General features: G+C 42.4%; 1 protein-coding gene across 1 annotated transcript in view; it reads right to left on the bottom strand.

Annotated features, from left to right (window-relative positions):
* birc6 (baculoviral IAP repeat containing 6) overlaps positions 1-9,343 on the bottom strand; it is a 143,376-nt gene extending 134,033 nt beyond the window's left edge. Inside the window, exons 1-3 of the mRNA XM_084460956.1 lie at positions 9,005-9,343; positions 3,092-3,273; positions 1,416-1,553 (exon numbers count right to left, since the gene is read on the bottom strand). Coding sequence (XP_084317082.1) covers positions 1,416-1,553; positions 3,092-3,273; positions 9,005-9,260 — 576 coding nt within the window. The 5' untranslated portion in view covers positions 9,261-9,343. The remainder of the gene's footprint in view (positions 1-1,415; positions 1,554-3,091; positions 3,274-9,004) is intronic.
* Between the last annotated feature and the right edge of the window lie 4,225 nt (positions 9,344-13,568).

The raw sequence follows: 13,568 nt of genomic DNA, 5'->3' as shown, positions 1-13,568 counted from the left end.
CCCGACGGGCAGGCAGCCCTCCCACACCCAGCGGCAGCAGTCACTGCTGGATCAGCTGCTCTATGGTGGCCCGCTAATTCAGAGAATCACGTTAAACTTTTACCTGATTGCATTCCCCCCGTCACGGGCGGACCGGCCCGCCGCACAGTGGAATACTAAGTAGCATAAAATAACGAAACACCGTCAAGGTGCTCTTAACAGCCGTCGGGTTCTGAATAATTGAAGCAAATTCGCCTAACGATGTTGGTGCTGCATGGTCATGGTTCCACTGCTTGCTTCCAGGCGAGTGATTGGTGGCGTTAGTGTAAACAATAGATTGTGAAGTTTTCAACCATGATGAGATGATAACTACAGCTGTACAGTACATGGGTCTACCTTTGTCTTAGACAAGCCTGGGTTGTTTAGATTTAGGTTGAATGAGTGAGTGAATGAATGAATTTATATAACAGGTGCCTAACAACGCCCCCTAGCTGTTATAAAATCACTAACACACGGCCTCGAGTGGTTTATTGCTTTTATACAACGGTTACTACAGCTATTAGTGTAAAATAAACACACAGCAATGTAAAATATTAACATTTATTCAAAACGAAGCATCATTCCCTCAATTCCGCCGCGCAAAATAGTTCCGCTAACAAAAGGGTTGCCAAGCAACAACAACAAATACAATGCATTGGATCAAATGGGAGGCGCATTAATACTGAAAATGGAATGATATGCGGTCCCAGGTGTGTGTTACAAAGTATTTTAACACGGCTTCCAGCCAATCAGAATCAAGAACCAGAACGAACCGTTGTATAAAGCCCATTTGGCCACACCCCTCTCATGTATAATGCTGTTGAGCGATTCACACACAATTAAGTCCGAGACTCATTCCCATCATGGTCCTCGTCTGTTACAGCGGTCGTCGTTTGCAACTTTTCATACGGGGGCGAAAACCACCACTTCACCCCCCTATCACAACCGCGTACATGATCACCATCTAGTCAGATGTGTGTTGTGAATGAAAAATCTTACTTGGTTTAGTTTAGATTTCAAAGAACACGCTGAGTGGTCGGTCAAGCTGGTTTCAAACAAAGACAATAGTTTTATTCTATGTTACGATTTGCAATTCGGACTCGAGCACAGGAAGTGAATCCGGGCTGAGTGAGTCAGATGTGGACGAGGTCGATAGGTTATAACGTGAATAAGGAAGTGACAGTTTCAGGATGAAGAGGACGGGGAAGTGATGTCACACAGGAAGAATTTGTAGTTTTAACAGACTGATCTATGAGAACGGACTACAAAGTTAGAACAACAGTCAAGTAGGAAAACAAAACACTTTGGCGAGACTTGAATTTCATTCACAGTGTGGTGTGAGTCAATCAATCAATCAATCAATCAATCAAAGCTTTATTTAAGCTTGAGTGACTCACCTTGGCCACTTTGTGATTGGCTGCCGTCTCGTGTGAGGTGTTCTTGAGTCCCTCTTTGAGCTGAGTGATGAAGACGTCGTAGCCCTCCGTGCCGGACACGTCCACCTTCTCCAGGCAGGCGTGGAGCATCTGCTGGGCCTTGGGGATGGACACACACACACCGTGAACATGGAACAAGAGGGACACCAGCACCACATGTAGTTACAACACAAAAACTGTTGTATGCACTCGCGCGTATGTATACAAAAATACAGTCATGACCCTCCAGAAGGGGTGGTCACCAGAAGGGGTGGTCTCGGAGCGGCTTCAACCGAATTCTTGTGCGCACCAGTTATGGTGTGAAAGCGCGCGACCTCGGACCGACGCAACTACCTTGTGCACGCCACACGTTTCACCTAAAAGGTTTTTCATGACGCTCTTGCACCCGCCCCCAGAAAGATATCGACCAATGACAGCACTGAGCCTTTTCATGTGACTTGTGGTGCATTTGGACCAGAGTAAAGAAAGTGCTGTGTGAAAGCGAACCGCAGTAGTTGAGAAATGAAAACAATGCATCACTTTCGCTTTTGGTGCACATCAATGATGCTCATTAACATAAGTGAATACGCCCTTAGTGTGCAGGATGCTAGGAATTAGCTGTGCATGTGATGGAAGAATGCACTGCACATGTGTTAGACTAGCCCAGGGGTTACAGACTAGCCCAGGGGTTACAGACTAGCCCAGGGGTTACAGACTAGCCCGGGGGTTACAGACTAGCCCGGGGGTTACAGACTAGCCCGGGGGTTACAGACTAGCCCGGGGGTTACAGACTAGCCCGGGGGTTACAGACTAGCCCGGGGGTTACAGACTAGCCCGGGGGTTACAGACTAGCCCGGGGGTTACAGACTAGCCCGGGGGTTACAGACTAGCCCGGGGGTTACAGACTAGCCCGGGGGTTACAGACTAGCCCGGGGGTTACAGACTAGCCCGGGGGTTACAGACTAGCCCGGGGGTTACAGACTAGCCCAGGGGTTACAGACTAGCCCAGGGGTTACAGACTAGCCCAGGGGTTACAGACTAGCCCAGGGGTTACAGACTAGCCCAGGGGTTACAGACTAGCCCAGGGGTTACAGACTAGCCCGGGGGTTACAGACTAGTTAGTGTGTAAGTAATTAGCCTTGAGAACCAATGGTCTTGAGCCTAGTGACCCATAGGGCAGGAGCTCCTGCTTCCTTAGCGTGAGGCAGCTTGATGTACAAGTCCACCCCCTGGACATGACGCTAGTATGTCTCAGGGACTCACCCTCAATCCAGCCCTTGATGCTGAGTGCCAAGCAGGAAGGCGTTGGGTACTTTAATAGTCTTTAGTATGACTCAACCTCACGATCTCAGGGCGTACACTAACCACAACGCCACTGAGCTGGTTTCGTTAGTGTGTACTCACAACAAAAACGCACACCACATGACAACCGCCCAGTTAACATGTTGGGATTGTGGACTGGACTATATTGACCAATGTGCTGGAACATGTTCACATGACGATGCTCATTGATGGTTTAGTTATGACAAAAACTTCGAAAATGACTCGTCTGGTGATCACGTGCGTTTGTGCCATCAGAGCGTTTGTGCCGTCAGAGCGTTTGTGCCGTCAGAGCGTTTGTGCCATCAGAGCGTTTGTGCCGTCAGAGCGCGTCTTACCTCGGTGACCGGCAGCTCCAGCTGGACCATGTCCTCAGGCTTCACCACGGGCGCCTGCAGGGCAGTGTCCAGCAACAGGATACCGTTCAGGTCCTTCCTGCATCCCACTGCAAAGTCGTCCACGAACAGGACCTTGTCCACCGCCGGGAAGTACTGGCACCTGACGCCACCCCCTGGCTTAGCTGAAGGAAAACAACAACAACGTTAATGAGTGTTAAAAGAAGAATTTACATGGACATGGTCCAGACTGGACCATTACAATAACAGGACAGGTGACCGGTGCAATTAGCCCTCATCTCTGGAATATCAAAGTGTTGAACGGGATGTAGTTATTTCTACTTCCTGGAAATGATGGATGATCTTATACGTATTGCCTAGTAAAAACACTGGCTATGCAGGCATTGACTTCCATTACCATAATGTTGCATGTCTTATAATCACTATCCCATATTTATATGCAAAAGCAAATTTTACAAGATTTCAATTGGTTTCACTTTCATTATGAGGCAATTAACAAAAACGCTCTCAGATGATGATGATTCGATTCGATATCGATTCGGTTAGTAGCCATGTTTCCATCCACACGTTTTTTGCGAATTAAGTTATATCGAATAAAAAATGCCTTATGGAAACAGTCAAATTTGATTAAAAGTCATGAAAATCGACAAAGAGTTTGTACTGTCGATCTCATCGGATTTTCTCTTGTTCGATAAAAGTCTTTTGTGATAAATGCTTTATCCGATTTATCCAGCTTTATTCGCATTCATATTTTTAGCGATCCTCACACAATTCGATTGACAAGTGGATGGAAACATGGTTAGTGTTACTAAAATATTTCATGGAAATATTGCTATATTTCCATGATGAAACTTGCGATTGGGCTCCTCTGTGAAATCCTCTTGTGTCTGCTACAGCAAATATAAAAATTTGGCAGCGATTATTGTTACAGTGGCCAGAAGTAAAGATTTGAAGCATTTCAGCCTTAAATTTAGCCTTTTATTTCAGTTTCTTTCAGGGATATGGTTAGAGTTGGTGAGCCAACCTTACAGCCACCGTGACTGTGGGTCCATAGAAGCGACGCCGTAAGAATAGTCTGTGCCTAAAAATGTATCATAATCTGGTGTTGGGTCGACATCAGACCATTAAAAAAAATACCAGGCAGAGTTGTAAGGCATTGTGGGAGTTGGAGTCCCTCGAACTGTGAGATTGAAGCCGACTGAATTTAACTTGGCAGATGGAATCCTCCCTCATTGTTAGCTCGGCGCTAGCTCACAGCGCAGATATTAAATACTGCAGCTTTAAACCTACAAACCGGAAAACCAACAAACATGGCACACCGATCCAACAGTGTTGGTTGGGGAACTGAAGGATCATGGGAGTTGCGGGTTAAAACTATGCTGCAGAATCAACACTCATCAGACATACACGGCATCAAGTAATTTGATCCGAAGACAAGATATCCATTTTGCGCTGGTCTAGTTTCCTACACAGGCTGCTTGTGTCTCACTCGTCTCTGCCCTACACATAGAGCGAGCAGCATTACAAACGTACACAGCTTCTCTGCTCTAGTCAGTCTATATCTCTGTACCGTGTGACGAGTCACAATGTTTACTGTCAATATTCCCTTATGTAATAAAGGCTGTAGATTGTGGCCTCAATAAAAAACATGCCTTGTGTAAGACAATGGGATTCCAACCTTCTTTTAACATGACAGCATTGACGGCGGGAAGGATGATCAAATTATGTCATATTCCACATTTATGATCACATCACAACGTAGGTCTATGAAAACACGTCCATGCTTGCAGAACATATAATCTTACAGACTGCTGCAGACTGTCATCTGATTAGCTAGTGCCTCAACCCTGAACAAGACATGTATGCATGTATTTGCTGGTAATAAGCCTGACATAAAAGTGAAATATGAATATCACTGCAATGCATTGTCACTATTTAAATTAGCTGACTTAGTTACCCATCACATTACAATCTCACAAAAAATACCATGTCTAGTCAAAGAACAATACTGTTTAGATATCAAATGCACACTTTTATTTCTGAAAAAGTAAGGGCCAAAAATCCAACTGGTAGTATTATGGCAACAACAACTTGAAAGCAATGTAAACCAACAACAAATGATGAGTTCCAATAAATCCAGTTTTGCATACATGGCTGACTGGTCTGACAATATTCCTGGCGTGGTAGTAATGACTAAAACCGGTAGTAGCCTACTCTACTATCAAACATGTTATGTTTTGTAGGTCTGCTGCAACTCTTGGTTCTTTTAAAACAAGCCTGAAGACTTTTCTTTTTGCCACTGCTTTCTGAGAGGAGCTATGTTTATCAGTATACTGCATTGTGACTTTTATTCCTGTATTCTATTTGTCCTGCTTTTTGTTTAAATGTCTATAATGACTTGCTTTTTGTTTTAATGCTTTTAATTTGTCCTGCCTTTTGTTTTAAATGTCTTTAATGACTTGCTTTTTGTTTTAATGCTTTTAATTTGTCCTGCTTTTTGTTTAAATGTCTATAATGACTTGCTTTTTGTTTTAATGCTTTTAATTTGTCCTGCCTTTTGTTTTAAATGTCTATAATGTCTTGCTTTTTGTTTTAATGCTTTTAATGTCTCATGTAAAGCACCTTGAATTGCCCTGTGGCTGAAATGTGCTATATAAATAAACTTGCCTTGCCTTATGCTACTTGACTATTTTGTAAACCAACAACAAATGATGATTTCCAATAACTCCAGTTTTGCATACATGGCTGACTGGTCTGACAATATTAGAAATATATTAAATAATATTTAATAATAATAAATAATTAATATTAAATATATATTTTATATTGTAAAGCTGACATTTAAAATACAAATAGTAAGAATTGATCCATACAACACGGTCTGAAGCAGGCAGCTGACGTTGACTAACCACCCACCTGTCTGTGACTGACTATCTCAGATAGCAACTAACATTAGCTAATAGCACCAACATGATCGATTATGATCAATAACAGTCGACTTATATATTAATTAACCTATTAGTGAATCAATATGTTGACTAAATCTGTACTCTGAAGTGAAAATACATTTACAGTTGGCCTAGCTAACCTTCCCAGGGCCAATTCACCTGCATACTAGTGAGAGCTAGCATGCTAAACTGGGTTGCGATTAACCAGCCGGTTTGTGAGCTAACCTTAGCACCAGTTTATAAACGTTAGCTAATAGTTTCATGCTGCACATGAAAATAAACAAACAAACAAACAAACAAACAAACATTACACTTAGCTAGCTAAACTAACCCTCATTATGTGTTTTTCCACTAACGTTAGGTTGCTAATCCCAACCCAGTTGAGTCAAACAGACGTGTTAACGTTAGCCAAGCATAATGTGTTAGTTACGTGTTAGTTATGTGTTAGTTATGTGTTAGTTATGTGTTAGTTGTGTGTTAGTTGTGTGTTAGTTGTGTGTTAGTTATGTGTTAGTTGTGTGTTAGTTGTGTGTTAGTTGTGTGTTAGTTATGTGTTAGTTATGTGTTAGTTGTGTGTTAGTTATGTGTTAGTTATGTGTTAGTTATGTGTTAGTTATGTGATAGTTATGTGTTAGTTATGTGTTAGTTGTGTGTTAGTTATGTGATAGTTATGTGTTAGTTATGTGTTAGTTATGTGTTAGTTATGTGTTAGTTATGTGATAGTTGTGTTAGTTATGTGTTAGTTATGTGATAGTTATGTGTTAGTTATGTGTTAGTTATGTGTTAGTCATGTGTTAGTTATGTGTTAGTTATGTGATAGTTATGTGATAGTTATGTGTTAGTTATGTGTATGTGTTAGTTATGTGATAGTTATGTGATAGTTATGTGTTAGTTATGTGTTAGTTATGTGTTAGTTGTGTGTTAGTTATGTGATAGTTATGTGATAGTTATGTGTTAGTTATGTGTATGTGTTAGTTGTGTGTTAGTTATGTGATAGTTATGTGATAGCTATGTGTTAGTTATGTGTTAGTTATGTGTTAGTAATGTGTTAGCTATGTGTTAGTTATGTGATAGTTATGTGTTAGTTATGTGATAGTTATGTGTTAGTTATGTGATAGTTATGTGTTAGTTATGTGATAGTTATGTGATAGTTATGTGTTAGTTATGTGAGTTATGTGTTAGTTATGTGATAGTTATGTTAGTTATGTGTTAGTTATGTGTTATGTGTTAGTTATGTGTTATGTGTTAGTTATGTGTTAGTTGTGTTAGTTATGTGTTAGTTATGTGTTAGTTATGTGTTAGTTATGTGATAGCTAGTGTTAGTTATGTGTTAGTTATGTGTTAGTTATGTGATAGTTATGTGTTAGTTATGTGTTAGTTATGTGTTAGTTATGTGATAGTTGTGATAGCTAGTGCTAGCTAGTGTTAGTTATGTGTTAGTTATGTGATAGTTATGTGATAGTTATGTGTTAGTTATGTGTTAGTTATGTGATAGCTAGTGCTAGCTAGTGTTAGTTATGTGTTAGTTATGTGATAGTTATGTGATAGTTATGTGTTAGTTATGTGTTAGTTATGTGTTAGTTATGTGATAGTTATGTGATAGTTATGTGTTAGTTATGTGATAGTTATGTGATAGTTATGTGTTAGTTATGTGTTAGTTATGTGATAGTTATGTGATAGTTATGTGTTAGTTATGTGTTAGTTATGTGATAGCTAGTGTTAGTTATGTGATAGCTAGTGTTAGTTATGTGTTAGTTATGTGTTAGTCATGTGTTAGTTGTGATAGTTATGTGTTAGTTATGTGTTAGTTGTGATAGTTATGTATTAGTTATGTGTTAGTTATGTGATAGTTATGTGATAGTTATGTGTTAGTTATGTGTTAGTTATGTGATAGTTATGTGATAGTTATGTGATAGCTAGTGCTAGCTAGCTAGCTAGCTACATAACATCAACATTGACAAGCAATGTCACACTGATTTGTTACGAAAAAAAACAACGTTACACCAGCTAGCTAACATTAGCCAGGGTTTAGCTAGCTTGCAAACGGTACACACCATTTAGCTAAGCTAAAACACTCTTAACGAAACAATTAAACGTTAGCTAACGCCAGTTAAACAGTATATAGGTATCTACCATCTAACGTCACACACAATTATTAGTTATAATGCTAATATATACAACGTTAAACGTTAGTTATGCTAACGTTATCTAACCGTCTCCCTAGCCCAACCAGCTGGTATACAAAGCCATCATGTAGCAGTAATGCTAATAGCTAGCTAGCTAGCTAGCTCATCTAACGTTAGTGCCTCGAACGATATAATAATACTATAAGCAACCCAGTGTGTTTGACAGGAAGCTAGCTAATGCTAACAGCTAGCTAATGCTAACAGCTAGCTAATGCTAACAGCTAGCTAACTTGTAGCTAACTTGAAGTAGCTAATAAACAATAACGCACTTTATTAGGTTTTAATCTTGTTAGTTTAAGGGTCTGGGTAACCCTTAAGCTAGCTAGCTAGCTATGGCTAGCAGGCCCTTGCTTTTCACAACCCACTTCATCTAGTGCTAAGCTAAGTTAGCCGTTAGCTAGCCAGCATTAGCGAATTGACGTGTGGGAAACCAAATCTAATGTAGGTTGTGAAAAACATTCTCAATTAGGTTTTAATCTTGTTAGTTTGTTGTCTGGGTCACCTTTAAGCTAGCTAGCTAGCAGGCCCTCCATCTAGTGCTAAGCTAAGTTAGCTAACAGGTTAGCCGTTAGCTAGCTAGCATTAGCTTGAAACCAAATCTAAAGTGGGTTGTGAAAAAAACATGTTTGTGTTTTAGAGGCTGGACTCTTGTTTTCTGAGGCTGGACTCACCCCCGTGTAGAGCAGAGGTCTGGAGAACTGCCCCCGAGGTGCCCTGGAGAACTGCCCCCGAGGTGCCCTGGAGAACTGCCCCCGAGGTGCCCTGGAGAACCCCCCCCGAGGCCTGGAGAACTGCCCCCCCCGAGGCCTGGAGAACTGCCCCCGACGTGCCGTCGATCACCTTGATCCTGCCCCGGCTGCTCACGGCCAGGATGGCGTTGAGGGCCGGGTGGTAGGAGAGGGTGGTTAGGCCCTCCTCATCCCCCCGCACACACCCGTCTCTAATCACAACCCAGTCCGGGGAGGAGGACGAGCAGGAGGCCGGGGAGGAGGACGAGCAGGAGGCCAAGGCCGCCATCTTGTTTTATATCCCTTTTTCCCCTGATATCTCTTTCTTTTAGGGTGATCTGTTGATAAAGAGATGAATTCAAACTGCTCCTCTTCCACTGCTGACTCCTCTTCTCCTTCTGCTCCTCCGCCTGTTAGAGTAGCAGCTATTCACCATCAGTGCTGAGCAGTGCTGCTGGTCTCTCCTCTCTGGACGGACGGCAGGTATCACGCAACTAGCGTAGCAGTTCTGCCATCTCACGCGATACCAGCGGATACGGTTACGCTGTTGACGTTAGATGGTTCACTCGTGCGGCTCACTGATCGGGCAGCAGGCCGGGGCGGAGCTGGGGGGGTGGCTTCTGGGGCTTAAAGGACAATGGTTTTATTACTATTATCTTGTATATTATTACAGATTTTTATTGTCATTATCTTGTGTTATTATATTGTTACTGCAAGGCTGAGGAGCCAGAACCTAATAATTTTACTCCCTGTACCTGTATAATTATGTAACAATAAAGGAATCTGAATCTAGCAGGACTGCCTGAGAGAGAGGTTTACTTAAAGGACAATGCTCGTTTTTGACAACCTGGACCTTATTTACGACATATTATAAGACGTTTGACTCACCGAGATCACTTTGGTGTAGTTCGGAGGCATGTAGAAGAAATTTAAAATCCAGCGCGAGCCAGTATATCCATGTAATGGCGGTGATCGGGGCAACGGGAATGCAGCTTCTAAAAAATCTATTTTCTGCCGCGAAACGGTTGTTTTCATCAATCTGTCTGGATGAATCGCTAGTTGTGCTTACATAGAGAGCATAGGCCTGTTGTGGTATTTCCCATGCCTCTCCGATATGATCTTTAGAAACGTCGTTAGACACGAAATAGCTTCCTCACTTGCTCCAGCACGCATGCGCACAGCGTGCTGGAGCAAGTGAGGAAGCTATTTCGTTTCGAAAGACGTTTCTAAAGATCATGGCATGTGAAAGAGAGCATAGGCCTGTTGTGGTTTTCACATGCCATGATCTTTAGAAACGTCTTTCGAAACGAAATAGCTTCCTCACTTGCTCCAGCACGCTGTGCGCATGCGTGCTGGAGCAAGTGAGGAAGCTATTTCGTGTCTAACGACGTTTCTAAAGATCATATCGGAGAGGCATGGGAAATACCACAACAGGCCTATGCTCTATGTAAGCACAACTAGCGATTCATCCAGACAGATTGATGAAAACAACCGTTTCGCGGCAGAAAATAGATTTTTAGAAGCTGCATTCCCGTTGCCCCGATCACCGCCATTACATGGATATACTGGCTCGCGCTGGATTTTAAATTTCTTCTACAGGCCTCCGAACTACACCAAAGTGATCTCGGTGAGTGAAACGTCTTATAATATGTCGTAAATAAGGTCCAGGTTGTCAAAAACGAGCATGGGAAATATTGTGAGATATATACACAATTTTTCCCATGGAATTTTGTAATACATCACATTATTTGCGGAGAAAAGCAAGTACAAAAATCAGGTGTGAATGAAAAAGGGTGTATCCACAATGATAAATGAGGCCCCAGGTTTAACTTTACATGATGACAGGCTGTGAATATGTTACAGTATATGTATTTTGTTCATAAACACATAGATTATGAGGTTAAGGCTTGGATCATTTATATCTCATATTTGTGTAGGGTTAGGTAGTTATGGATAATTCTACACCGTGGAAGTGAATGGAAATTAATAATTGAATTTCTATGAATTGCAATGTTTCTAGGCATCGAATTAAACTACTTTATTTGAAATTTTACTCTGGCCTCTTCCTTAAGCATGTATTCAACATAATACTATTATCTGAATGAAAAGTACTGAAACAGATGTATAATGTGACAAAAAAGGCAATTTATTATTTTGGCCGGTAAAAAATATACTTGGCCGGTGGATTTTTTCATCTACCAGTCCCCTTGGCAGGTGAGCCAAAAAGTTAATTTTCAGCCCTGCTTATGATCATATACAATGGTTCAGATCAAAACGTTGTCAAAACTAGCACTTTTGAGAAAGTCTGATAATTGCTCTACCACCGTTTTGGTCATACAATGGATGTGGGTGGGCACCGTGGAAAAATCATTCAAAAACATGTTAAACTCTCAATTTCAAAGACAAGAAACTCACCGAGGTGTAAGTTGGCGTTCTGACATATAATTCACCATAAAGTAAGATTCTAGTTCATCTGGAAAGGCTTTAAAAAAAAAAAAATTTTAGCATAGAACTATTTATGGCGCGTTCCAACCTGTAATTCGTGTTTTTCCGACCTCCTACACGTGAAAATGCTCTGGAATGGCAGTCAAACCCGTAACTTCCCACCCGTGAACTCGTAACTTCCCACCCGTGAACTCGTACAGATCGATTTATCCCAGTTGCGCTCTCTGACGTCACACAGCCCTCTAAACAAGATGGCAGCCCCCATGGGTCCGGCGACAAAGATAACTTTAGGGCAACGTAAAGTAAATGTGTACGTTGTAATCAAAATAATACAAACGATTATGCACTACAATCTGCTATGTGTATGTAATGATGCCCAAATATGTTGACAAGAGATAGTGCTATTAAGGTTATTAAGGTAAACCTGAACGTGACCATGCAAACGGCGAAAAGTCGATGATGTCAATAAATAAAATGTGTACAATTTCTTAGCATAGAAATTAGGCATACAATGTTTAGCTTGCCAGCTCTGACAATGTGCCAAATCTCAAGCTTTCACCATATCGGCTTGTTTACATTCATCCAGAACCACGCATTCACACAGTTTGCCTGCAACGCGATGAAGTCGTAAGTCGTGACTTGAAGTCGTAACTAGGTAGCCTAGCAACAATAGCTACCGAAAGTAGTTCCGCTTCCTGAATCCCCTCTGCGGATTGATCTACACATCTACGGTCGCGTCAATACAAGTCAATGGATTTCATAAAATGATCAATAAAACCCTACAGGATTCATACTTTGTGGCGAATTTGATGTCAGAACACCAACGGACACCAATTACCCCCTCGGTGAGCTTCTTGTCTTTGAAATCGAGAGTTTAAACATGTTTTTGAAAGATTTTTCAAGGTGCCCACCCACAATATAGGACCAAAACGGTGGTAGAGCTGTATTGTTATTGTTTATGTTGCAACAACTTCTGCGTAAGGATTGTTGTTCCGACCACGGTTTAATTTGCAATAGCACCTTCACCACACCTGTCTGAAAGTGCCAATCGAGTGATTTACAGTGATTTTACAAAGTTGGTGGTTTTGTCAAAAGAGCCTTTTCAAACCGTGACGTCACCGAGCGCCCTTGTGACGTGGGGCCAGGAGGTGTATAAAAGCCAGAGAGCGACAGAGGAACAGCAGCCAGAGAGAGACAGAGGGGGACATCGCCCTCTCTCTTCCTGACTCTCTCTCGTGGGCTAGAGAGAGAGAGAGAGAGGAGAACGAGGTATCTCCTCCACCCCCTTCTCTGGTTCACTCTTTCGCTGAGCTCCTCTCAGTGAGCTTGAGCGGGGGGAGGGGGAGTCAAGATGGTATCTCCTTCTCCTCTCTCTCTCTCTCTGGACCACTGAGAGAGAGTCAGGGAGAGAGAGGGAGATGTCCTCTTCTCTCTCTCTCCTCTTCCCTGGCTCGGAGGAGGAGGCGGTGGTGGTGGCAAATTATAAAACTAAATAAAAACCGATTTTAATTAAAAAAAACTGATTCTGATTCTCATTGTAAGCTATAGTGTTGTTATTAAGATATCCATGTTAGCATATAGGAGTACTGTTACTATAGTTACTGTTAGCACTTCAGACTTAGGGGCTGGGCAGCCTCAGACCTCCACCTCTGACCAGACCTCCACCTCTGACCAGACCTCCACCTCCGACCAGACCTCCACCTCTGACCAGACCTCCACCTCTGACCAGACATCCACCTCCAACCAGACCTCCACCTCTGACCAGACCTCCACCTCTGACCAGACCTCCACCTCTGACCAGTCCTCCACCTCCACCTCTGACCAGACCTCCACCTCTGACCAGACCTCCCCTTCTGACCAGCCCTCCACCTAACTTCAGCTGTCAGTAGGGGCAGATGTTCCGGGGTGTTATAGGTGATGACCTTAGTTTTCTTGCCGTTCAGTCCAAGACCCACCGTGGCACATTCCTTTTCCACTCTGGTCAGGAGCTCTTGCGCTTGCCTCACATGGTTAGATATCAGGCTGATGTCGTCGGCGTAGTCCAGGGCTGTTAGGACTACAGCGGGATACGTTCTGGACCTTCTAGGTGTTATAGTGAAGCCAAGATCCTCCTCCCTTCCCTGGATTGCCTGCCTCAGTGCGTATCCAGGAC

Source organism: Borostomias antarcticus, assembly GCF_949987555.1.
Source record: "Borostomias antarcticus genome assembly, chromosome: 34".
Lineage (NCBI taxonomy): Eukaryota > Metazoa > Chordata > Actinopteri > Stomiiformes > Stomiidae > Borostomias > Borostomias antarcticus.
This window is presented reverse-complemented; position numbering and strand designations above follow the sequence as displayed.